This window comes from Hemitrygon akajei, chromosome 10 (assembly GCF_048418815.1).
Source record: "Hemitrygon akajei chromosome 10, sHemAka1.3, whole genome shotgun sequence".
Lineage (NCBI taxonomy): Eukaryota > Metazoa > Chordata > Chondrichthyes > Myliobatiformes > Dasyatidae > Hemitrygon > Hemitrygon akajei.
The window spans coordinates 141,573,068-141,600,047 of record NC_133133.1 but is presented as its reverse complement, the minus strand read 5'-3'; the positions used below and the strand labels follow the sequence as shown (position 1 = coordinate 141,600,047).

Sequence of the window (26,980 nt, the reverse complement as noted above, 5' to 3'; positions counted from 1 at the left end):
GCTTCAGGTTAAAGATGCAGTTAGAACTAGGAAGGAGAGAAAAGAAGCTTGTAAAGTTGCAGGGAGGGTGCGGGAGGGGGAAATGCCTCTAACTGGGTAACTGTGTAAATAAGGTTATTTGGCCCAGGAATAAATGGGAGTGGATAGAAAACCAGAGCACAGACAAAGGAATGTAGGAGTTATGAAATGCAGAGCAAGAGGACATGCTGGCAGGTCATCAAGGTAGCATCAGACTGTTGCTGACTGAAGGCTTTAATAACCTCCAGATGGGTAGAGTGTTCAGATCAGATTCTAACAATTGAGCATTGTCCACAAAAAAACATACATCTCCAGAGTATTAAGTTCAGACGGTGAGGTCCACGTCATTTCTTTGATATTAAAGACAGTCACATTCAACTCACCTCTAAAATTCAACACTTTTACTTGCACGTACCAAGGCTGCAATGAGATCTGGAGACGAATGCTCTTGGAGGATTCAAAGGAGGAACATCAGCAAGGAGGTTAAACATGACTAAACACTGTCTGGTAGCCCTGTTGAAATATCTTCCATTATTTTAATGAAGGTGAATGTAGGTTAGATAATATTTGTCCTACTTATTATGGACAGGACAAACCAGAACTTCTTTCCACTTTGTCAGCAGAATGCAGGTGTTGGAGCAGTACTGAACCTGAACAGCCAGGAGCTGCAGCTGGATCTGGAACACAAGATTATAGCCAAACTGCTGCAGTCCCCATTATCCTTTATTGTAATACATGTGGATTGAATTAAAATGAATGAAGACCAGCTTCTGTAATAGCGGGTCCATGGAAGGAGACTGGGACAGATGAGCTTTCAATCACTTCTGGTTGAAGATGGTTGCAAATACTTCAGCCTTGATTTATGCACTTTCAAGAAAGGATTGTTCAAGAAGCCTCCTCCAGTGGAAATGTAAATGTTCACAACCAAATGTGGCAAGACTGCAGTGTTTTCATCTGATCTACTGGGCCTGGGATCAATTAGCTTTCCATAGCAAGCTGTTACACCATTTATCATAATCGTTGTTCTTTTCTTGAGCTTTCCCGGAATGGCACCTCAGTTTATTCATGCCTCATGCTGATCCCAACCTGCTGTTTGGGACACCTCTCTTGGAGCCAGAGATGGCTGTACGGATTGTCAGTAATGACAAAGAAAGAGATACATTGGATCACGAGATGTCAGACTATTATGGAATATAATTCTATTGCTGGTGGCCCACAACACATCATGGATGTCTAACTTTCAGCTGTTGCATCAATTCTGAATCCACCTCATTTAGCATAACAGTAGAGCCTTAGCTAAGTACTGTAGTAGAACTCTCACCTCTAAGACACATACTCTTGGGGTTTAAGTTTCCCTTCAGGGGCTTGAGCGCATAGTCTAGGTTTACAGGTGCTACAATTCTTAACACGTACTGCAGAATCAGAGATGTCGCCTTCCAAATGAAACATAAATTCAAAGCTCACTCTACTTTTTCTAAGTGAACAATGCATTTCATGGTGTTATTTCTAAGAAGAGCAAAGAGTTTTTTTCAACTGTTCTCGCCATTATTTATCCTTCCACCAACATAACTAACAATAAGTCATCAGATTCTTGGCTATGAGTGCTTGCTCTGCCTAAAGTGTCATTTCCATTTCCTATATTATGAAAATACTATGCCCAATAAATTCCTTGGAATATCCTCAGATTGTGAGTTGACTTTTCTTTGAAATAGTTAATTTCTGCAAGTTGCGTTCACTTACTCAAAATGTATACTTTATGAGTTTTTTTAACTTAGGCAATGAAGAATCTGGTTTTCAGAAACACGTAGATTGTCATCATTCTCAGCATTTGGGCATCGTGGGAAATTACAGCTTACACTGCTCACATTCAACTTAGATGCTTTCTCGGGGACTTCAGAGAGCAGGTTAGGGTCAACCACATGGGTGTGACTGGAGTCACACTGACTAGATTAAGAACAACTTCAGATGTTTTCATCAAGAACAACTGTTGATCCATTCCTCCAGAGCACATTTCCAGTAAAGGAATGGCTTATAATCACTGAATCTTTTGCACTATCTTATGCCCCAGAGCTCCCTTCTATCAAGAGTTAGACAAATTCCTTAGGGATTACAATCCTTCCCATCAAATTTTCATCTAGTGAACTCTTGAATTTTTCCTTGCTGAAGTATGGTTTCATTTGTGCTGATTCTCTTCCAGTACCCTGGCATAAAAGCTAGCAACTTTCATCTGAGCCATGACAGTGAGTGTGGCCAAACCTCCTCACCTATCATTCATTCCTTCAATAGCCGTCATTGGGATAGTAATTGCGAACAGGAATCACAAATGATTTTTCTTTGTTTCCAGACATCCTGAGGCTACAGAGCTACCAATACAACAACCACCATGACTAGGTCAGCTATTTCATCAAATTCCAAAGTGGAATCCTTCCTAGCTTTATGCTTCAACTGAACAAATTGAAAATGAGCCATAAAAACAATGCCAATTCAGTTTACATACAAAATCTATTTTTCTAAACTAAAATATCCATTCAGATTCAAATCTAACGAGTCAATAAAACCAGATAGAGGCGATCCAGCAGTGTAAAACATTGTTTTTTGTGCAATGTCCCAAGTTCAAGACTCATAAAATCCTAAATCCATATTCCCATGCCTCTGTGAACAAGTATACTGCCAAATAAATATAAAAAACATAAACAAAAGAAAATGAAAATAATATCAGAGATCATCATTGAATGCTTCCTATTTGGAAAGCTAATTAGCCCTGTGATATGCATTCACGCCACAACATAGCTCTGCTGCCCTGGTGTTGTGACATTCAGTTTTTATGCTGTTCTCTTTCAATCCCCTACCAATCCATCCGTACACTGAAGTCAAAGGCCCTGGGAAACTTGGCTCAGATTAACCCATACTGAAAAACAAAGATCACTAGATTCAAAGGAATCATTTTCTCTCCTGCCTCTGTTCTCTGGACATTATGCACAGCAATTGACCAGAACAACCTCCAGCAAAAAAATTAAATAAATCCATATCCTCTGCCTGGTATAGGAAACAAAGACAGTAGCAAGTAGCATGTGGGGGTCTCTATCAATAATACTTGAAAAGGGAACAATGTTTTTTTTTCCTGAGCCGTCACTGCAGATCACATCTTTCAATGACAACTTTTCTGAAACCCCCCCCCCCCCAAAAGGTAAAGAACTCAAAAAGAAATAGGCTGCAAGTTCAGAAATGTGATGTTGCAAATGCAAATTCAGGAGCTCCCACAATGCAGAAGAATCTCTGCAACTCAATTAGGCAACAAATTGAAAAATATAAATAAAAACTAGTCTGCGTGAATTCAAGAAACTTTCATCAAAACCCTCTAAAATTATCAACATACTGTATGCAGCTGTCCCAACTAAAGGAAAATAAATGTTAAAATCAAAAGAAACAGGAGTGTACAACAGACTTCTTTAATCAAGCCTTTGACAATGCAATCTTAAACCAATTAGTGTTGCAATTTGTTGACATTAAGCATCTGGAAGTTGATGCAGTGGCTTCCTACACCCTTTGTGACAAGACAGGAAAATCACTTGCTCTTCTATGCCCTTGAATTTTGACTACAGAACTTGCTGTTAACCTTCTGAGGAATAGTCACAAGCCACCAACATACAAACGTTTGTATTTGCTTTTAAATTTATAAATTTCCCACACAAACCTAAAGTTGTTGGGTCCTATCTTTTTCCTTATTGTTAATAAAATGGGCTTATCCATCTTCAAAAGCTGTAAGCAATTATTCTAAAGTTCCTTGTATGTAGAGTTAAACTAGCCTTTTGTAGCTGATTTCATGCTCTAATGGAACCACCTTTCCACTGGAGGACTGAATTAAAGACACTATGTAGTGCATTCATCTATCACACAACCCGAAGTAGTAAATTTTTAAAAAATATATATATAGCCTATTAACACATTGCATAATCTAAAGATCCAAATTCCCTTCCTATGGAGAAGTTAGATAATCTAAAAGCCTTGCTAGAGAAAAATCAGAATACTGTTCCCATTACTTATTTATATCATTGCAATTTGTTGTTATTAATACAGTCAGTCCTCTGTTCTATTTCAGATCAGAGTTTGGAGCTTCATCCAGATGTTGTTTTCCCAAAGTTTTGACAGGCCTTCATAACTGGCACACAAACAAAAGTTCCTTCAGTTGGTGGAGAGAGATAAAGGGACCAGCGAATTTGTATTGGAAGTTTAGATTTCACCAATGTCCTCTTCACTCTTAAGTGGGAAAAATCTAAACATACAAATAAATTCATTTGCACAGTTTTTTGGACTGTTGTACAATTAGATTCTATGTTCCCCAGAGTAGCACATGTTGGCAATCATCATATTCACGATTTCAAAGAGTACTTCCTGGTCTACGTTATAACTTTTATTTATACTTTAACCCTTGGAGACCATGCGGTAAAACTACACTGATTTTCCTTCCCTCTTGCATTCTTCACAAGGGGTGTTGCCTAGAACAGCCAACTGTACTTCAGATATAGTCTAGCCAATCTGGTCAAGTTTTTAAATCATTACTCTGCAAGATATTGACTAAATTTTGAAGAAGTAAGCTTGTGGCAGTCTTACAGGCACCAACAGGCATCAAGCCATGCAAGTAATTTTCCAATAATTCCTACCCAATTCTGACAAAGGAAAGCTTAATAAAGGAAGCAGGAACTGGTATCTAGCTTGTTAGCATACGTAGCACATGCAGTAACAAAGCATAGCAGATATTCACAGTTTGGTCATCTTAATTGTCATAGCAAACTTCAAAAAATCCAGTTCCAGTACAGTGATTAACAAAACTCTGAAGGGAAATGTTCAGGTGTGAATTCCTGCTAGGTTGTAATTCTACACTCACAGCTAATAGGTTAAAACTTGCTGCCATGAAAAAAAAACAACTCCTAAGAAACCAAGTTTTAGAGAGCCAGAAACGTACAGAATCCCTCAAAGTACCATTAAAGCAACTTCAGAATTTCACTGAAGTAGAGGTAGAGGAAAAGTATATTGGCAATCAATTTGGAATAGGCATATTTTACAAGATGGTTTGGTCTAATGGTACATATGACTCTTAGAAATATGGTTAAAATGAAATGTTGAAAGTTATGTTAAAACTCTTCACTCATTTCTTTCACAAACTAGAGCATACTGAAAGACTGAATCTATTCTGAACATAAAGGAAATTTCTTCCATTGTTTGAATTCCTGTTTTCTCCGACTACCGTAGTTGGAAGTTTCATAAGCAACATGCAAAGAACTTGTTATGAGGAATTTGTTAGGTTTGCATAAATGAACTTGACCCATGGTCATAATACCAAAGCCCTTGTAACCCTGGATATGTTCTGCATCAACGACAGGAGAAATGATTGTCTGTTGAAGACAAACTACTAACTATTTTGAGTGAAGTACCTTTCAGATTTTCTGTATGAAAAGAGACATATTGGTTAACTAGACCCAGCTCCTTATTATTAACAAGTAGCTCAGTATTTATGACTACTTTTCAAGGCAACTTTTGACTCCATTTAAGGTTCTTCTGTTTTGGACACAGCCCTTTTTGAGATTTCAATTCTCCTTCTACGTTGCAGCATCACTTGTGTGATGCCTGTTGATAACTTTGTTGAAATGTCTTCCTAAACATTGGGATCACATCAAGGATTTACAGATACTGTTACTTGAATAAAGGAAACAATTTGCTGCATAAATGGCTTGGGTTTTGAAATCCATCCTATTTGGAAGTTGAGTACAGCATGAATGCGCCAGCCTCATGAGGTAGGTTCTAAGTCAGTCTGAGAAGCAGGCATTTGTCATGGTACACATGGTACTGTGAAGTAGCAGAGTACCACAATGTTGTGGCACTGTGCTACTTTGTACACAGATTACTTCATTGTGTATTAAGTAGCAGAGTGCCACACATTTAAAGATCTGTAGTAATTAACATGACTAGATGTTATTCCTTCGTACAAACAAAATTTCAAGAAAAGATACCAATTCAAGCATTTGCAGCTATGTAGTGGCTGAAAATCGCAACCCTCTTCAATCCTGTCTCAATTCCAGCTATAAAGTGCTTCCATGAGACATGAGCGTTACATAGTTCACACTGAGTATAGGAGTGAGAAATGTGAAATGGTGACCTATTACTGGGAGCAGCAGTCTGAGATGAGAAAGAAATAAGAAGCTCCTGGTTCACAATTCCAATGTACAGTACTGTGCAGAAGTCTTAGGTACATATATATAGCTAGGGTGCTTAAGACTTTTGCACAGTAACTGTATTTGTCAATGTGGAGCAGGGAGCGAGTTTGTAAAGCTGGCAGGAGCAAAGGATGCTGGAATAGTGAGGGTGGAGCACCGCGAGAGGGGTGTGGGACAGGTGGTTGAAAAGGAATGCCGGGGTGGAGTGCAAACACACCCAGCCCTGAGATACCAGGCAAGGCATTTGATTCCAAACAATTCTTTTTATATTTCATTACAGAATGTCTCTCTGGTGCATACCACTCTCTCCCCTCTTTTTCCCCATTCCACCAACCACCAACCATGATTCCCCTCTCCCTGCCTCCTTCCCACTCTCAATCCACAATAGAGACCTATATCAGAATCAGGCTTATCATCATTCACTTATGTCATGAAACATGCTTATTTTTGCGACAGCAGTACAGTGCAATACATAAAATTACTACAGTACCATGCAAAAGTCTTAGGCACCCTAACTACAGTATATGGGGCTGAGACTTTTACACAGCACTGTAATTTCCAAAATCAGTTGAGTATCAATCTAATTGGATCAACTGTTTTTAATTTGTGCTATTTTGCTTATTTTAACCCTAGAAACACACCTATAACTGAGCAGAGGATTACTATCAGAGATGTATTTAGCTAAACTCCAGAGAATTCACATGTCCAAATGCACAGACTGTTACAGGGCTGTTACAAATAGACAAGTATTCAACTGCATCACCACCAGTCACCAACTTCCTCAAATTACTCTTGTGAGTTATCTGAGACTATGATCTGACAAACTGATGATGCTTGAACTCTAAGACACAAGCAATGCTAATCCTATAAAAAACATATACAGGAGTCCAAAGTAAATAGTCAGTAAAGTGACCGTTGCAAGTTTATAATGAAATTCACCCAGTGGCCACTTTATTAGGTACACCTGGCCATTAGTGCAAATATCTAATCAGCCAACCATGTGGCGGCCACACAATGCATAGAAACATGCAGATTTGGTCAAGAGGTTTGGTTGTTGTTCAGATCAAACATCAGAATGGAGAAAGAAATTTGATCTAAGTGACCAACAGTGGAATGACTGTTGGTGCCAGATGGGGTGGTTTGTATATCACAGAAACTGCTTAACTCCTGGGATTTTTTTTTTAATATACAATAGCCTCTAGAGTTTACAGGGAATGGTGCAAAAAAAACAAAAACATCCAGTGAGCAGCAGTTCTGTGGGTGAAAACGCCTTGGTAATGAGGGACGTCACAGGAGCATGGCCAGACTGGTTCAAGCTGACAGGAAGGTGTCAATAACTCAATAACCACATGTTACAACAGTGGTGTGCAAAAGAGCATCTCTGAATGCACAACATGTTGAACCTTTAAGTGGATAGGCTACAGCAGCACAAGAGCATGAACATATGCTCACCAATTATTTAATTGTATTCTATACTCAGGATAAACAAAAATACTGCAAAACTCCACATTTCTGTACTCCATTAATCATTAAATTGTTCTTTTATTCACCTATGGGATTTGGGTAATGATAGTGAGGCCAGCACTGATTACTCATCCTTAAACCACACACAGAAAATGCTGGAGGAACTCAGAAGGTCAGGCAGCATTTATGGAAAAGAGTAAACAGTCAACATTTCCAGCCAAGACCTTTCTTCAGGACTGAGACGCAAGGGGTGAGATGCCTGAATTTGAAGCTGGGGGAAGGGGAAAGAGACTAGCTGGAAGGTGATAGGTGAGGCCAGGTGGATAGGAAAGCTCATGTTGAAGAAGAGAGGATCTGATAGGAGAGAGTGGACAATGGGAGAAAGGAAAGTGGAAGGGGGCCCGGGGGAAGTAATAGGCAGGTGAGAAGTAGTAAAAGGTCAGAGTGGTGAGTGGGGGGAGGGAAATTTTATTCACCAGAAGGGGGGGGGGGGAAATCAGTATTCATGCCATCAGGTTGGAGGGTACCCACATGGAAAATAAGGTGTTGCTCCTCCACCCTGAAGGTGACCTCATCTTGGCACAAGACGAAGCCATGGATCGAATGTCGGAAAGCGAATGTAAATTAGAATTAAAATGTTTGGCCACTGGGAAGTCGCACTTGTGGCTTCTAATTCGGGCATCCCGCTCCTTCCCTCTCAGTTCTGAAGAAGCATCTTGGCCCAAAATGTTGACTGTTTACTCTTTTCCATACATTCTGCCTGACCTACTGAGTTCCTCCTGCATTTTGTGTATGTTGCTTTGGATTTCCAGCATCTGCCGATTTTCTCGTGTTTGTGATTTACTCATCCTTAAAAATGTTCTTCCTCAATTATTCCTTCCAACTGCTAAAAAAAGGGAAATATCAATGCTCCACAACTTCCACCCCACAATCTTTCCTTTTCAAGTTGCAGCTCAGAAACACTTATATGTAAAAGGATCCCATTTTATAATTGGGGTAGAAAGTCAAGGGTCATCTCAGCACTTTAATGATTTTAATCAACTTTCTAAATATGCATTACAATATTAATTTCAAGGTGTTCTTGACAAATCAACCCTTGTGGATTTGGGAAGTTTATTTTAAGTTCTCACAGTGTGCATGTAATTTGCATATCCAGAGGTGGTGGTCCAAAATAATTAATGCGAAGGCAGCTTGAAGTAATATTTTTGATCAAGACCATGAGATTAACTATCTAAGGGCATAACATTAACAGCAAAGCATCTCTTCCTATTCATATCACATTTGTAGGCAAAAGCGACTTGAAAACTTAGAGGAAGATCTCCAATGAAAGTGAAGGAGGTGGATGTAAACATGTCTTGTCTATTTTTATTGACTCACAGTTATTCCAGTTGATACTGTCTCTGGTAGCCAATCAAAGCCAATGCTCATAATTTTCAAAAAGCTTTTAAAAAGAGAAGTGTCAGATTAACTTCTCTGCTGTTTGTTGAAAAGGAAGGAAAGAAGACAAGAAAGAGAAACAGGATTTCATTGTGAAATATCAGTATATTACCATGCCCTAATTCTCATTTTTTTAAAAGCACTTCCCTTCCCATTTGAAGAGTAATTCTGTGTGACTTTGATCGACATTTCAGTTGGTTAATCACACACACAAAATGCTGGAGAAATCAGCAGATCACCCAGCAAATAAGGAGGGAAATAATGTTTTATGTCCCAACCCTTCATCAGGACTGGAAGAAGAATAATGTGGGCTGCCTTAATGACTATCGCCCGGTAGCACTGACACCGACAGTGATGAAATGCTTTGAGAGGTTGGTCATGACTAGACTGAACTCCTGCCTCAGTAAGGACCTGGACCCACTGCAATTTGCCTAATGCCACAATAGGTCATGGCAGACGCAATTTCAATGGCTATTCACACGGCTTTAGACCACCTTGACAACACAATCAGCAATGTGAGGATGCTGTTCATTGACTATAGCTCAGTATTTAATACCATCATTCCCACAATCCTGCTTGAGAAGTTGCAGAACCTGGGCCTCTGTTCCTCCCTCTGCAATTAGATCCTCAACTTCCTAACTGGAAGTCCACAATCTGTGCTGATTGATGATAACATATCCTCCTTGCTGACGACTAACACTGGCGTATCTAAGAGGTGTGTGCTTAAACCACTGCTCTACTCTCTCTATACACATGACTGTGTGGCTAGGCATAGCTCAAATACCATCTATAAACTTGCTGATGATACTACCATCGTTGGTAGAATCTCAAGTGGGGACGAGAGGGCATACAGGAGTGAGATATGCCAACTAGAGGAGTGCTGCCGCAGCAACAACCTTTTCTCACTGTTACCATCAGGTAGGAAGTACAGAAGCCCGAAGGCACACACTCAGTGATTCGGGAACGGCTTCTTCCCTTCTGCCATCCGATTCCTAAATGGACATTGAACCATTTGACATTACCTCACTTTTTAAAAAAATATTTCTGTTTTTTGGACATTTTTAAAATCTATTCAATATACGTATACTGTAATTGATTTATTTATATTTTATTATTAGTGATTTTATTTCATTTTTTTCTATATTATGTATTGTATTGAACTGCTGCTGCTGAGTTAAACAAATTTCCATCACATGCCGGTGATAATAAACCTGATTCTGATTCTGAAAGAGAGTAAAAGCCAGAACAAAAGGGTAGGAGGAAGGGGAGGAGCAGGAGCGTGAGCTGACAGGTATGGATTCAAGAAGGGCGGGTCCTGATTGATAAAATTACTGATTTTTTAAAAGTACATAACAATCGCAGTGGTAGATGGGATCAGGTATGCTTGAATTTCCAGAGGACGTTTGATAAGATGCCACATAAAAGACTAACCCATAAGATAAAGATGACTGGAGTTGAAAGTAATGTAGAGGGTTTGTTAACCAATAAAAGGCAGGGAGTTATGATAAATATGTATTTCTCTGGTTGGCAATAAGTGGTGCAGTGTGCCACAGATCGGTGCTGGCCCTACAACTGTTCATGATATACATTAACAATTTGGAAAAGGAAACCAAGTGTTTCACATCTAAACCTACTGATGACATTAAATTTGAGTAGAAAGGCAAATTATAAAGTATGATGGAGGTAGCATCATGTTATGGTGATGCTTTTCAGCAGCAGGGACTGTGAATCTAGTCAGAATTGATGGCAAGATGAATGGATATAAACCTGCCAGCCTCTGTCAGAAAGTTTAAACAGAGGAGGAAATTCATCCTTCAGCAGGACAACCCCCCAAAGCCCGAGCAACCATGGAGTGGCTTCAAAAGAAGAAAATGTTGAGTGCCCAGTCAGAGTCCTGACCTTAACCCAATCATACACTTCTGGCAAGACCTCAGGGTTACTGTCCACCACAGCTTGCTTAATGTAATTCCTTTATTTTATTCATTCTTTCTTTCTATATTATCATGTATTGCATTGTACTGCTGCTGCTAAGTAAACAAATTTCAGGACACATGCCAGTGATAATAAACCTGATTCTGATTCTTCAATTAGATTGCTCCTAAATCACCCCTGGCAATTTCTCCAGTTTGGCACCAATTTGACTGCTCACTGAGCTGCCACTAATGTAGGTACATTTTCCTAAAGTTAGAGATGGGACATTGTTTTGACAGGCTCAGCAGGTGGATTATACAAGAAGTCACACTGTAATCTTGGTCTCTTACTTGACAACCGCCATACAAATTCTAGGTTCTGGGGACTTTGTTTCTCTCCCCCCCCCCCCCCCAAAGGATAACAGATTTGATACTAATTATTGAAAACTACCATCAAGTGTAAAGTAATTCTGGACCCCATCCCCCTGCCCCACAGTGATACACTGTCCTACTAGGACAAAAACCATAAAGTGTGGTAAAACCCGAAAAAGTAGTGTGCAATATAGATTGCACCTGAAGAGGAACCAATATATTTATCAACTTAAAACTGAGCATTATTTTTGTCTGATTTATTTAACATTTCACTACCTGACAAAACATTAGCCCTCACCCACAATCCATTTCCTTTCACAGGCTGGGTGTTGGAGAAAGGAACTTTTCCCAAGATTACTTATCACATTTGTAAACATAGAAATACCATAACATAACAATACCATTCTAAAGTTAATTACCCTTATATTGTTAAAGGCACGAGCATGAATAGCAGAGATACTTAGCAAGAAGTTGAATCATTGGATCAGAAAAACCCCAGGCTTCACTGTCTGATTGAATTTAGTATATCTTAGACAAAATAGCAGCTTGGAGGGGATAATTACATTTTTAATTTAGGAAGTAGCAAATCAACTGCAGTTCCTGATTCAATACGGTACTCTGGCTGAATAGTCCAGGCCTTGCCAAGATCAGATGGACCAGCAAGGTCTTCAGTTTAGAAACGAGAGCTAAAGTTGTGTTAAAATCTCAATGTACCATAGTTTATCATCTTCTGCCAATGTTTAGCAGCAGCTGGTAAGCCTTGTGAAACTGAGAAGAAAGACCAGGCCGCCAAAATAATCAGCAGAAGCCTAGAGGAAGGGAGGAAGAGTGGTGAGTGCCAACATCAGAGCACTAGGACATTGTCTCTCAGTGCCATGGTTCAGCACCTGACGTATGCTGAATAAGCTCACAGCTGCATTATGGATGCATGCCTTTGAAATTTTTCATGTATAAAGCATTCAAAAAGTATTTTCAGTTCTTTTTTCTTACTTTTAAGAACATTAAGAGCTTGTCATCAGAAAATACTTTTCTATACTGTACTGAACCAGTTGATAATCAACTGCTTTTCCACTCTCAGGTTTTGGCTGGCATCCTGGCACTTTAATTTGACTGAATCTCATGATGACTAGAGATCATTCTTACTCTTGAATTCCTTTCAACTACTAACCACTTTAAAGGAAAAGCAAGACTAGTTTCATGCAAATCCCTAATCACAAAAAGTGTTTTGGAGGTTAAGGAGGGAAGACAACAGAAGGATTATGAAAATGCAAAAGTTATCAGCTAGACATCAACAGCAAGAAGCCTTTCAGTTTTTAAAATCACAGAGTCATAGAGTTGCAAAAGTATTGTGCAAAAGTCTTAGGTACCCTAAATTTCTCTTATAAATTTTGTTTTAGATTTTTATTTTTTGTCTTCTGCACCAGTGTGTCAGTAAAAATGAGCAAATTCTAGACTAGTAAATGTTCATTTTCCGAAAAATTAAATGTTGCAGAGGAATTTTTGTGTTTCATTAAAGAAAGTAGCATTAAGTAACAGACCATTTTTCAAATAAAATCTTGATGACTTTGTAGGTATTTAACCCAGTTCATGATTAAACCAAGGTTACAAACAGGTGTTAGTGATCAATGACATGAGTTGAATAAGCTAACCTGATTAACTGTAAAAGAAATGAGTGCAGAAGGAATCAAACTGGGTGAAGGACAACCAAACTAAAAGGTGAAGGTGTGTCAGATATGACATTTTAGACAGTTTAACCTTCAATTCAGCAATTCTTACACTGTTAGCATAACAACAGGACACAAAGTAGTCATCCTGCATCAGCAAGCTCTCTCCCAAGCAAGACTTTTGCCACAGACAGGAGTTTCAGCTCTTCTGAAGAAACACAAAGAAACGGGCAAGGTTGAGGACTAGAAACATAGTGGTTGGCCACAGAAACTGATTGCAGCAAATCAGAGTTACATCAAACTGATGTTCCTTCTAAATTGGAATAAGTCCACCACTACTATCAGCTCTGAACAGACAGACATACTTTATTGATCCCAAGGGAAACTGGGTTTCGTTACAGTCGCACCAACCAAGAATAGTGTAGAAATATAGCAATATAAAACCATAAATTATTAAATAATAATAAGTAAATTATTCTAAGTGGAATTAAGTCCAGGATCAGCCTATTGGCTCAGGGTGTCTGATACTCCGAGGGAGGAGTTGTAAAGTTTGATGGCCACAGGCAGGAATGACTTCCTATGACGCTCAGTGTCACATCTCGGTGGAATGAATCTCTAGCTGAACGTACTCCTGTGCCTAACCAGTACATTATGGAGTGGATGGGAGACATTGTCCAAGATGGCATGCAACTTGGACAGCATCCTCTTTTCAGACACCACTGTCAGAGAGTCCAGTTCCACCCCTACAACATCACTGACAAATGAGTTTGTTGATTCTGTTGGTGTCTGCTACCCTCAGCTTGCCACCCCAGTACACAATAGCAAACATGATAGCACTGGCCACCACAGACTCGTAGAACATCCTCAGCATCATCCGGCAGATGTTAAAGGACCTCAGTCTCCTCAGGAAATAGAGACGGCTCTGACCCTTCTTGTAGACAGCCTCAGTGTTGTTTGACCAGTCCAGTTTAGTGTCAATTCGTATCCCCAGGTATTTGTAATTCTCCACCATGTCCACACTGACCCCTTGGATGGAAACAGGGGTCAATGATGCCTTAGCCCTCCTCAGGTCCACCAACAGTCTTTTTCACATTAAGCTGCAGATGATTCTGCTCACACCATGTGACAAAGTTTCCCACCATAGCCCTGTACTCCACCTCATCTCCCTTACTGATGCATTCAACTATGGCAGAGTCATCAGAAAACTTCTGAAGATGGCAAGACTCTGTGCAGTAGTTGAAGTCTGAGGTGTAGATGGTGAAGAGAAAGGGAGACAGGACAGTCCCCTGTGGAGCCCCAACGCTGCTGACCACTCTGTCTGACACACAGTGTTGCAAGCACACATCTGACAGTCGGGTAATCAATAATCCATGACACCAGGGAAGCATCCACCTGCATCACTGTCAGCTTCTCACCCAGCAGAGCAGGGCGGATGGTGTTGAACATACTGGAGAAGTCAAAAAACATGACCCTCACAGTGCTCGCCGGAACACAAGAACGCAAGATCACCCCTCCACAGTCCAGTGAAGTGTTGTCAGAAGTGGTCTTCATGGAAGAGTTGCTACCTAAAAGCCATTCATGGGAAGTGCAAATAAAGCCAAGAACAAAAACACAAGGACTGGGGTGCAGAATAATGTCAATATGTGGTCTGGACTGACAAGTCAAAACTTGAAATTTCTGGCTCAAGCAGGAGGCAGTTTGTCCGTAGAAGAGCTGAGAGTGCTACATGGATGAGTGTCTTTAGTCAATAGTGAAGCACGGCAGAGGTTCACAACAGGTTTGGAGCTGTATTTCTATAAATGTAGTTGGGTGATCTGCTCAATATTAATGGAATCCTCAGTGCTGAGAAGTACAAGCAAATTCTCATCCATCACGCAGTGCCATCAGGGAGGTGAATGATCGATCCCAACTTCATTCTGCAGCAGGACAATGACCCTAAATACATGGCCAAGGTCATGAAGAACTATCTTCTGTGAGAAGAACAAGGAGTTTTGCAACAAATGGTATGGCCTCCAGAAAGCCTCGATCTCAACATCAACAAGGCTGTCTGAGATTATCCGGAGAGACAGAAGCAAGCAAGACTGCCAAAGTCTGCTGAATAACTGTGGCAATGTTCTCCAAGATGCCTGGAACAACCTACTACACAGCTTTCTGTTAAACTGCATGACAGTGTACCAAAGAGAATTGATGTAGTTCTAAAGGCAAAGGGTGGTCACACCAAATGTTGATTTAGTTCTTTACTGTTTACTGCTCTTTATGATAGTTTTTTAATATTTAAAAAAATATCTAGACTATCTATCCTGGGTGTAACACAACAATACAATCAGAAAAAGGTGTAATATTGACTATAATTTGTTAGGTGTTTGAAGTGATTTGCTACATTAAAAACTAACAAATTTCTGGTACTGATTCAGATTTATTTATTGATGACATGTACACCAAAACATACAGTGAAATGTGCATTTATGTTAAAAACCAACACGACGCAAGGATGTGCTGGGACAGCTTGCGAGTGTTTGCACACATTCCAGCACCAACATAGCATGCCTACCATGTTCACAGAACAACACAAGCAATAACAACAATAGATCAACAGCAACAGTTCTATATTGATAGCATTCTGACTGACTGCATCATAGCCTGGCATGGCACCTCCAATACACAGGATCACAAGAGGGTTATAGACTCATCCAGCTCCATCGTGGGCACAACCCTCCCTGCCTGCTAGGACATCTTCAAGTAATGGTGCCTCACGAAGATGGCTTCCATTATTAAGGACCTTCACCATCCAGAATGTGCCTTCTTTCTGTGACTACCATCAGGAGAAGCTAAAGGAGTCTGAAGATTCATACTTAATGATTCAGAAATATCTTCTTCCCCTCCATCAGATTTCTGAGGGGTCCATGAAGACTACCTTTTTTTTGTTTCTTTTAAGCACTATTTAGTTTTAGTGATTTATTGATTTATGTGTCTTTGCATTGTACTGCTGCCGCAAAACAAGAAGTTTTATGTCATACATCAGTGATAATAAATCTGCTTCTAATGAACAAAACCCAAAGGTCATTCAGATGGCTAAAGTTGCATTTTTAAAACTTCCAGTGCAATATTTTGGAAACTTTTTAAGTTGGTGTTCCAACTGGTAGAAATCCAGAGCTTTGCCATGTGTTATGGCAATCTGAAGTGGAAACTGCTTTGGTTACTTGGAAAAAATGTGGTTTGACTTAAATTAAATTAGTGAACTGTTCTAAAGTTTTAATGGAATGTTCCAATTGCCTCAGCATAGCAAATTACCAGCTAAAGTGAACTGCATAGAAGAAGCAATTGTATCTCACTCATTTATAGAGAATTTCCCCCGAAAATCAGTGGTATTCTTAACTTCAAAGCGGTGAGTCACCTCTGGTATTATGTGACCCGTTTCAGTGTTGTCAAACTTACATGTAGTGACAGATTTTCCAACTACAGTCTGGCCTCCTTATCCGCGAGGGATTGGTTCCAAGACCCCCCTGCGGATACCAAAAACATGGATGCTCAAGTCCCTTATTTAACCTGTCTCAGTGCGGTGGACATTAGGACCCGGCATCGCAGCTCTGTATCCGCAGTGTTTCTGTTCACGAAAATAATCACGATCACGATTGAAAATAAGGTGGAAGTAATAAAGCGATCTGAAAGAGGTGAAACGCCATCAGTCATTGGAAAAGTGTTAGGCTACAGTCAGTCATTGGAAAGATTTTAACGGAGCATGTGAAAAGCCCTGCCCTGATGAAAGCTACAATTATTACTAAGCAACAGTAATTATTTATTAAAAATAAAAATTATTTAATTATTGAAATGCGTATGTTTCTGAAGTGTTTTATATGCATAGGAAGGTAAAATATGTACTAAATACTAAGAAAAACGTTTGACTAACTGACGCTAAATAATACCGGATGTACCTGTTCCGACTTCAAAATAGACTCAGGAACGGAACCCATTCATAACCCGGGGTCTGCCTGTACTTTTAAGTCATTTCTAGATTACTTATAATACCTAACACAATGTAAATACTATGTAAATAGTTGGTGTACTTTATTGTTTAGGGAATAATGACAAGAAAAAAATAGTCTGTACATGCTCAAACAACAAATGCTGGAGAGAGAACTTCTGGGTTTTCCCGATCTGCGGTTGCTTGAATCCACGCATGCAGAAACTGCGGATAAGGAGGGCCGACCGTATATTTAATTTTCCAAAAATCACCTGATGGCCATAGTTATACCTGGCTCCAGGTTTCAGCTTTGTATTGGGTTCACCTAAGTGGATGCATGGAGAATTGCAAAGAAGATATGCAATTGGATCAAATTGGGTCAAAATTACTAGACAAAACAAAGTAAAATGTTTTCACATTGAAATAACATCATGGAGCCTGAGAGAAACAAATGATATTTTGGAATATAGAAAATTAACCATTCCAACTAATAAATTTTGAATACAATTAGTACTTCCTGAAGTTCTCCACCAACAGTATTTCCCTTCTTCCAATTCCCATGTGTAACACAGGGGTTCCCAACCTGGGGTCCATGGACCCCCTCAGTTAATGGTAGGGGTCCATGGCATAAAAAAGGTTAGGAACTCCTATATAACAAATAAATTGAGAATCTAACAAACATAGGAATGGAATAAAAATTTAGGATGAATCTTAATGGGGCTTTTGATGTAACAATTAATGTTTTACACTACAGGATTTGGCAAAAGTCACACAGAAATGAAATGCACCGACCTCTCATCTTAACAAACCTGCATAAATATTAATTCACCTTGTGAGTAATAACCTCATGTGCCACCTTGAACTATTGTTTTTGTTTCAGATTCAGATTCAGTTTATTGTCATTTAGAAACCACAAATGCAATGCAGTTAAAAAATGAGACAATGTTCCTCCAGAATGATATCACAAAAGCATATGACAAAATAGACTACACCAGAAAATCCACATAACGTTTGGCAATCCCCAATCCAGAGTCCGGAGAGGCTGCTGCGTATTAATATTGTGCTACCATCTTAGCACGTTCCCCAGAAAGGAGCTCCAATCCCACCAGATAAAACAAGACCAAAAACTAAAGCTACAAGACCTGCACAAAACCACATAGTTACACATATAGCTACAACAGTGCAAACAATAGCATAATTGATAAAAAAAACAGACCATGGGCACAATAAAAATAGTCCAAAGATGTTAAAAGACTATAAGTTCAAAAGAAACCACCACACAGTTTCCACAAATTCTCAGGGTCCCGATAGACTCGTCATCCCATGAAGGCAGCAGAAGGGAATACCCCCGTTATGGACTTCCACGGCGCCGCCCAACTCAGCCTCGCAGACACAGCACACAGTGAAAGCGCTCCAACCGCATTGAACCTCTGAGCCTCCGACCATCCCCTCCGGCACAGCTTCTCCGAACACCATCCTCTGCTGAGCGTATTAAGACGCCCCCGCCAACGGCCATCGGCAACGTGACCCCGAGGACTGGGGGCCTGTTCTTCCCAACAGAGACCCAGAACTCACAGCAGCAGCAGCAACGAAGAAGGTCTTCCTGGAGATTTCCAAATGTTCCTCCGACCTCCCACGTCCGTTTTTCATCTGATTATGATTGCGCACGGCACCCCGCTTCACAAATAACAGATAATCAGCTCCAGAGTGGCCGCTGCAAGCTGTGTTGCGCCGCCATCTTGGATTAACTTGGATCTTGAATTCAGTAACTTAAATAAATATTCTTAAATTCTGACAATCACTATTCATTCGCTAATTCTAACCATTCCACAGCCCGTACCCCACCCCCGTCTCCTTAAAGCAGCTGTGTCCCAAATCACTTGAAGTCAATTTCTTTGCCCTCTTGCTTTTGTCCATTTGCCGTGAAAATTGGCTTTCCAATAACTATTGCAGGATTTCTTCCAATTGTCACTGTAATTTAAACAATTACAGTATTAGAAACCACAAAAAAGTGAGGGTCAATGACTGTTGCTGCTCTCTCTCCAGTTTCTGCCAAAGCTTTACTAAAGTTACACCTGGAGATCTTAAAAAAAAATGGAATGTGCATCTACAACCCTATCTCACCCTTTTATCTGTTTGGTCTCTTATGTGAGATCACTCCCTTTATTTCCTGAAACACACACACTTCAAGTATGATGTTCATAAAGTCATACCGCAACAATAGGGAGCATATGAACAGAATATCACACCCAAATGAGATGAGTATGAATTCCATCCATGTTTATTTGGATTAACAACCCACATCAAATTAAATTGTTAAACTAAAGATGAAAGGCTGCTGTTGCTTGAGCATTAACACATTTATCACAAGTCTTCAGCTTGAAGCACGTAATATTTGAAGAATATTTCTTCCACAGGAGAATGGTAAACAAAATTAAAATTGCATTTCTTTATTTACAAAGAAAACTGAGTGTAAAACATAGAAAAGATGTTAATTCTAACACTACTTTTAAGAAAGTGATACAACTTACCCAGGCAATTGTGACCATCGTGCGCCAGCATAAAACCATCGTAACAAGTGCACCTGTAGTTGCCAGGAATGTTGATGCATTCATGAACGCAACCACCATTGTAGTCATTGTCACATTCATCAACATCTGGAAGACAGTTAACAAGACTCAGTAAAGCACAGGATGTTTTGGAAGACATTATGTAAGAGCAGAAGGTAATGAACAGCAATGGAGACAAGCACCATAGTGAAGGTATTTGATTGTCACAGTAAATCTGAGCTTTCAGTTCAAGAGTACAAAAAACTCACAGCAAACGTATTGTGCTGTGGTAAATAATAATGGAAAAAAGGTGAAAGTTCAGAAAATGGTCACAAAAAACTGTTACCATAACTATATTAAAAATGCTGCAGTGCAAAACATTACTAAAGAATGCAGAAAAGGTTTCTGAATATATATTTTTTGAAAAGAAGAATTTACGAATTGGTTAAACATCCAATGTCAACTAAAACATTGAAATCACTACTATCATTACCAACAAATGAAGAGTTAACAGGTTTACACAACATTCCACAACTTAATATTTTTAATGGCAGGGTTAACCCAATTATTTCAAACATTTTGTGGTCTTCATTAAAGTAACATAATCTCATATAAACATTAAGTTTGCCTGCCAAATATCACTTCCGGGACAACTTTCCAGAATTATTAAGTGTTCTTCTGAAGGTCATAATTCATCTTAACTTTTACTGCTTTCCCTAACCTCCAAGTAGTCCACATAAAACAGAAAGTACATACATGAATACTTCATTAGATGCACACTCATTCAGGACTTATTCTGGAGATCTGCAAAGTATTGTGCATAGAGATGGGATTTTTTCCAATGATTCAATCTCTCACATTTCACTTATGTTACATAAAGTGGGCAGGCATGGCAACGGGAATTGACAATTTAGGTAATCAGCCTTAGGCGGTTAACAGGAGGATGGACCTGACATTATTGTACTGGTGCAAAGATGTGGCACCAAGCTTAATATTACAGTACAATGCTTAGCACAATGACATGGGTTCAGCCTGACATAAGGTGGTGGTGGCAAGATATGGCTGGGATGGTAAAATAAAAAATAAAAATGTTGTAAACACTCAACAGGGTAGGCATCAAATGCGGCAAGGGAAATACAGTTAACCTTCAGGTCTGAGACTTCATCAGAACTATATTCTAATGTAATGTCATACCACAGAGTACATTAAAATGTTACCAGCTTTTCTTCCTCTCAGGTTCCAATATGAAACTTTGACCTGCTGATATTTAAAACCATTTGCATTATAGATAATGTTTGACAAATAGATTCAAAATGCAAAGGACAAGAAAAGGTGGCAATTAGCTATATGAAAATTCCCACCACAACTTCCACCTCTTCCCTCCTTGAATATGACCACCAACTCCAAATACAGTGGGCATAAAAACTAACTGCATTTTGGTTTATGTTTGAATTACAAAACTTCACCATTCTAAAATCTGTGGGACAGACATATGTGTCAAAGGATGCCTCTGTCAGGGCCCATTTGGTGCTGCATAAGGTAGAATATGCAAAGGGGTATTAAAAATGTTCACATATTATTGCTACCATGTAAAAAGCAAGAACTATAGATATTGAAAATGGGAAATAATGTTTAAAATATTCAAGATCAGGCAGCATCTGTGGAGAGAGAAATAGAGTTAGTATTTCAGGTTGAAGACTTTTCAGCAGAATCAGCAACTGGGAAAGTTACAAAGCACACTGCAGGAGAAAGATAGGGGAGGGAGAACAAAGGGGATGCCTATGATAGACAGCTGATTGGAGAGATTGTGATGCAAACACTGAAGAAATTTGCCATTCTGGAGGAGATGTAAATTACAGATAGAGACAGTATGGGAACAACCTTCTGCCCAACTTGTCCATGCTAACCATGGTGTCCACCAAGCTAATGCTATTTGGCTATGTTTGGCTCATATCCCTTTAAAACTTTACTCTTCATGTGCTTATCTAAATGCCTCCTAAATACTGTAGTGAGCATGTAAATAGTGAATGAACACAGACAACCAAGAGAGGAATGAACACAATGTTGGATACAGAACCACACCAGGGACTAGAAATCCAGTGAAAGCTGGAAATAGCATTCTGCGGAGAGCAAAGAACTGAATTTCAAATAAATTCATTATCAAAGTACTATACATATACGTCACCATTTTCTTGTGGGCATACACAGTATAGCCATGAAGCACAATAGAATTAATGAACGACTGCACCCAACAGGACAAACAACTAATGTGGAAATATAACAATAAACTGTGCAAATACAAAAGTAAAAATAATAAATAAATAAGCAATAAACATCAAGATAATGAGTTGAAGAGTCCTTGTAAGGGAATCCATAGCTGTGGGAATGTTTCAGCGATGGGACGAGTGAAGTTGAGTGAAGTTATACCCTCTGGTTCAAGTGCCTGGTGGTTGAGGAGTAATAACTGCACCTGATGGTGTGGGTCTGAGGCTCCCACCATCTTCCTGATGGCAGCAGTGAGAAGCAAACATGTCCTGGGTGGTGGGGTTCCCTGATGATGGATGCTGTTTTCCTGCAACAGTGCTCCATGTAGATGGGTTCAATGGTAGAGACAGCTTTACCCGTGATGGACTGGGAAGTATCCACTAATTTTTGTCAGATTGTCTGTTCAGGGCATTGGTGTTTCCATACCAGGCCTTGGTGCAACTAATCTATATACACTCCACCATACACCTATGGAAGTTTGTCACAAGTTTTAGATATAATGCCAAATCTTTACAAACTTCTAAGGAAGTAGAGGTGCTGCCATTCTTTCTTCATAATGGTACTTACATGCTGGACCCAGGACAAATCCTCTGAAATGATAACAGCGAGGGATTTAACTTTGCTGACCCTCTCCACCTCTGATCCTCAGATGAGGACTGGCTCCAGCTTCCTCCTCATTAAGTCAATAATCATAAGATTCTCTTCACCCCTCATCCTTTTTGTTGCTAAAGTGCTCTTAACTACTGTATATTACTTTGTGACAAATGATACAATGTCATCCCATTGAGTCCATCTATGCTGACACAGAGAGTAATCTTGTAACTCCATTAATTTTCTCAGTATCCTCTCAGCATTACCATCAGCTCCCTCAGGCTCACATACAATGACCAATTAATCTACCTTTGACATTTTGGACAAGAGTGGAGCACCTAGAAAAAACCCATATGGTCACAGGGAGAACATACAATCAGCACCTGAGGCTGGGACTGAATCCTGGTTATTGGAGCTGTGAGATAGCAGCTCTATCAGCAGCCCAAACTTGGCCTGGTTCTGATTGTCATCCACCTCTTAATTCTGTTACTCTCTTCACTGACGCTGCTGACTATTTCCCATATTTTCTGTTTTTTTATATCACTAGTAGCTGCCAATAACAAGTTGTGTTGATAGCAGTCAATCAAAAAAAAAGTTTCCCCATTTCTGGGAAGAAATCTTGAAAATGTTGTTTCAAATTCTTTCTGTGGAGTTATGCAGCCTTCCCAAATTTCATGTCCTGGCATATCTTAAAAGTGAAAACTGACTGGTAAACCTCATGACATTTGCTAATGGAAAATAGTACATGTACTTTTTCTTTTTCTGTAGGTCACCTGAAATGGCAGGAACATCTGTTTTAAACTTGTTTATCACACCTCACCATCACAATTTTTGTGTTTGCAAAATTGAAATTTAAATTTCAATCTCACACTAACACAGTGAACATTCAGAACTCTAAATATGAACAGTAAGGAAAAGCAGCTAAATAAAAAGGAACAAAACCAAACTATTCTTATACATATTTGTTGTACCTATCAGTTTCTTCAGCTAATCCTGTACAAACAAAAACTAAAAATAGTTCACCTAGTTTTCTAATAAGCTCTAGAAAAAATCGTGTAAGAGTGAAATGCTCTCATCTTTTAAATTTTCAAACACAAACTTGTATAATTGTTATTGCTATTCATCCAGAGATGGTAATCAGTCAGAGTTAACGACAATAACAATTTATTTTAGTGCAACAGATCAAAGGCTTTATTCTTTGGAGGGTAGAAGCTTCTTAATGGATGATGTTGCAAATGTTTCCATTTCTCTTAGCAGATACAAAGCCCAAAACCCTTTAATTGGCTGAAATATTGTTCCACTAAACAGGTGGTGTGATGGACTAATGCACATTTGTACTCGGACACCTTGCTGCAGTGGTTGTGTAAGAGGACACAGGCATCACATGCAGTGGAAATCAGTCTTAATTTGTACTGTGCACCTATATTTTTAACTCCATTAACACTGGATATCAGGAATAAACAGAAAAAAACAAGTGTCAGTTCCTATAATGGAGGGATTAGGGGATGAGGACAGTGATGTGTCCTGGAGCAAGGAATGGGAGAATCAGATGATCGTAGTAGGCAGGGTCATATTCCCTTTAATTGTTACCTCGAAAAAATTCACGAAGGTCATCATCTTCTGTGTGCTACCTGCACAAAAGAATCTGAAGAATGTGGTGCTCAAGTTCATGTCAAATGCTGTTGGCCTCCATTGTGCATACTTGAATGCTAATATGCCATGCATATTTAGAGTTTAGAAACTATCTAACAACTTTCTGATCTCTACAATAAGTACTCAACCACATTTGGTGATAAGGTTTTCTTTAAGAAAAAAAAGAAGACCCCATCAGAGGATTTGATAGGATTCATAGACCTCATGAAGATTGACACACATTTGTTTGATAACTCTCTCCTATCTCCCGAGGAAAGGTTTGTCACTCAATAGCCAGGAGTTCCATCACCAATTTTAAATTGCTCATTCCCTCCATTAGGGATTATTCTGGGGTTATGAAATTATGGATAGCATAATTATGGTTTAACTAAAATGGGTACCAATCTCCAGAAAATAAGACCTGTACACAATTTAAACTCCAACTGATACTTTGTGGCTAGTGAAACCAAATATTTGTTGTAGGACAGTCTGACACTGTCCATTGAAACTATGTAGGGAAAGACAATAGAGTAATGTTCCTGCACATTACTAAAGATGCCCAGTTCAGGATAGACCTACTTTGTCACTTAACCTTCTAGTTAATTTTATATTCATGGAGTCAACTTTCACACTGCAACTGAAGGGGTATACTTTGGGTGGCTGAGTTATGACAGTAGGAAAAAGCAATGTCAATCAATTCTGAGACTATCCGAGGAAACCTCTCATTGACAATGAAAGATCAAGTCCAACAACGGTAAATTCTCTGCATTGCTACATCTCCCAACATAGCAATCCCAATAACACAGGAAATTGTGTATGACACCAGGAAAACACGTATGACACCATTGCTACATATAGAGCTGCCAGAAGCAAACATGACTTCACTTGGTTTAATAGATGTGCCTTTTCTTTCTACTGCAGATTGACATGAAGGCTTTCTCATTTTTAAATGGTGCAGAAAATAATTCTGCATCACATAGAATCTGATATTTTGTTCAAATATTGTAAATCTCATATGTATTATTAATTTTCTTTTTGGATTATGGTGAGTTATGCTTAAATTCTTACTTAAGAAAAGAGCATTTCATGCAATATAAATGGTATATTTAATCAATAGTTGACAAAATTAAAGGATAAAATGCACTGTCAACTGATATTCCAGAAACTTTTTTCACTTAAATAAGAGGAACAGATCTAAAGAGCAAAAATGCATCCAAGAGGGTGCACCCCAAGTTTCATTTATTCTCCCTCTCTGTTACAAACTTTGTCAGTTGGGTTCAGGGAAAGTTAAGGGGAGAAGCTTAACCAGTAGCCACAGCACAAATCAGACCTCTGCTGCAGATGGAGAAGAAAAAGCAGATAACATCAATAATAGATGGCAGGTAGAAGGGTGAAATACCATCAGATACTAAAATACCATCAGCGATAACAGTTGAGAGCAGTGCGTGGGGTCTAGTGGATGTAGGCAGGTTGGGTCAAGAGAAGGTTGGGACCAGGTCGTAGATGACCAGAAGTTTTAGGGAATGATCCGACCATTGAAAAATAATTGATTTACATATTAGACATCAGCAGTATAATCAGAAAGCCAAACTGTGATACAAGCCTCCAAGCATTCACATTCCTGGGCCAAAGTGATTCATGTTCCATGCAAAAGGAGCATTTCAAAGGAGATAATGTCAGCTCATGGACATCTGGCATGAGCATGGGTTCATTGGTGACCGGTGGCTGGAACTGCCGGTTAAATTTCTAGATTGACATAAGACACCCTGGGAATTGTTGTTCTCACATTTTGTTCTGGAAAAGGTAAGATTTTCAATCACAGAGATCTGAAATAAAAACACCACCATCAAAATATTTGGTTAAACATCTAAAACACATTGAAAGTCATGTATTTTTTCCCAATTAATTCCTCAGTGTGTCAAACTCTTGACATCATCTGATGGAATTGATCCACATACTCCTTAGATCAATTTTCCAAAGCAATTTAAGATTAGTTTTAAGATTCAAGAGAGGCAGAAACAGAGAACAAGAGAAATACGGTGAGAGTGAGACAGAGATTTCTCCCAATACCTTTTTATTCCCATTCCCATAGTTCTCTACCAAAATACGTCAGCATACATTTAGTATGCAGAATCTCTGGGCTCTTCTACTTTATTATTAACTTTGATCTGTTGTTGAAAATATTGCCCTGTGGACCAAGTTTACCCTGCTGGCAAATGAATCTCACTGCAGGGAATATAGAAGTTAGAACAGGCCAAGCTCTTTAGTTAAATTGTTCTATATCCATGCTTCAAATGCTTACCTCCCTCACTAGAGTAGTTGCTATTTCATGACTCTGCCTCCTTTTGAGTTCATTCACTACTAAGTGCTTCCCAGCTTGCCAATTATAGTGGCTTCTACACAAAGTGATCTTGCCTCAAGTTCTGACCAACGTTATTGAATTCCCAGTGCCATCACATTTCCTTGACAGCTCTGACACTTTAGCTGTTTTACTTGCCCCTTGGTAGGAAGTGTGTTCTCGGATGGCTACAGAGGGATCTGGGAATATAGATCCATAATTTCTTGCAAGTCGCATTATAGGTAGATAGGTGTATAAAGAAAGCTTCTGGCACATTGACCTTCATAAATCAACGTATTGAGTACAGGTGTTGGGATGATATATTGAAATTATATAAGATGTTGGTGAGGCCTAATTTGGAGTATCGTGTCCAGTTTTGGTCACCTACCTACAGGAAAGACATAAATAAGATTGAAAGAGTGCACAAAAAATTTACAAGGATGTTACTGACACTTAAGGACCTGACTTACATGGAAAGGTTGAATAAGTTAGAATTTATTCCCTACAGTGTAGAAGATTGAGGGAGACTGGATAAAGGGATACAAAATTATGAGGGATACTAATAGA

The 26,980-nt window shown here is 39.2% G+C and overlaps 1 protein-coding gene across 3 annotated transcripts in view; it reads right to left on the bottom strand.

Moving 5' to 3' along the window:
* scube1 (signal peptide, CUB domain, EGF-like 1) overlaps window positions 1-26,980 on the bottom strand; it is a 260,941-nt gene that overhangs the window by 198,650 nt on the left and 35,311 nt on the right. For all 3 annotated transcript variants that reach the window (XM_073059144.1, XM_073059146.1, XM_073059145.1), the window contains exon 3: window positions 19,570-19,695. In XM_073059144.1, the coding sequence (XP_072915245.1) occupies window positions 19,570-19,695 (126 nt within the window). The remainder of the gene's footprint in view (window positions 1-19,569; window positions 19,696-26,980) is intronic.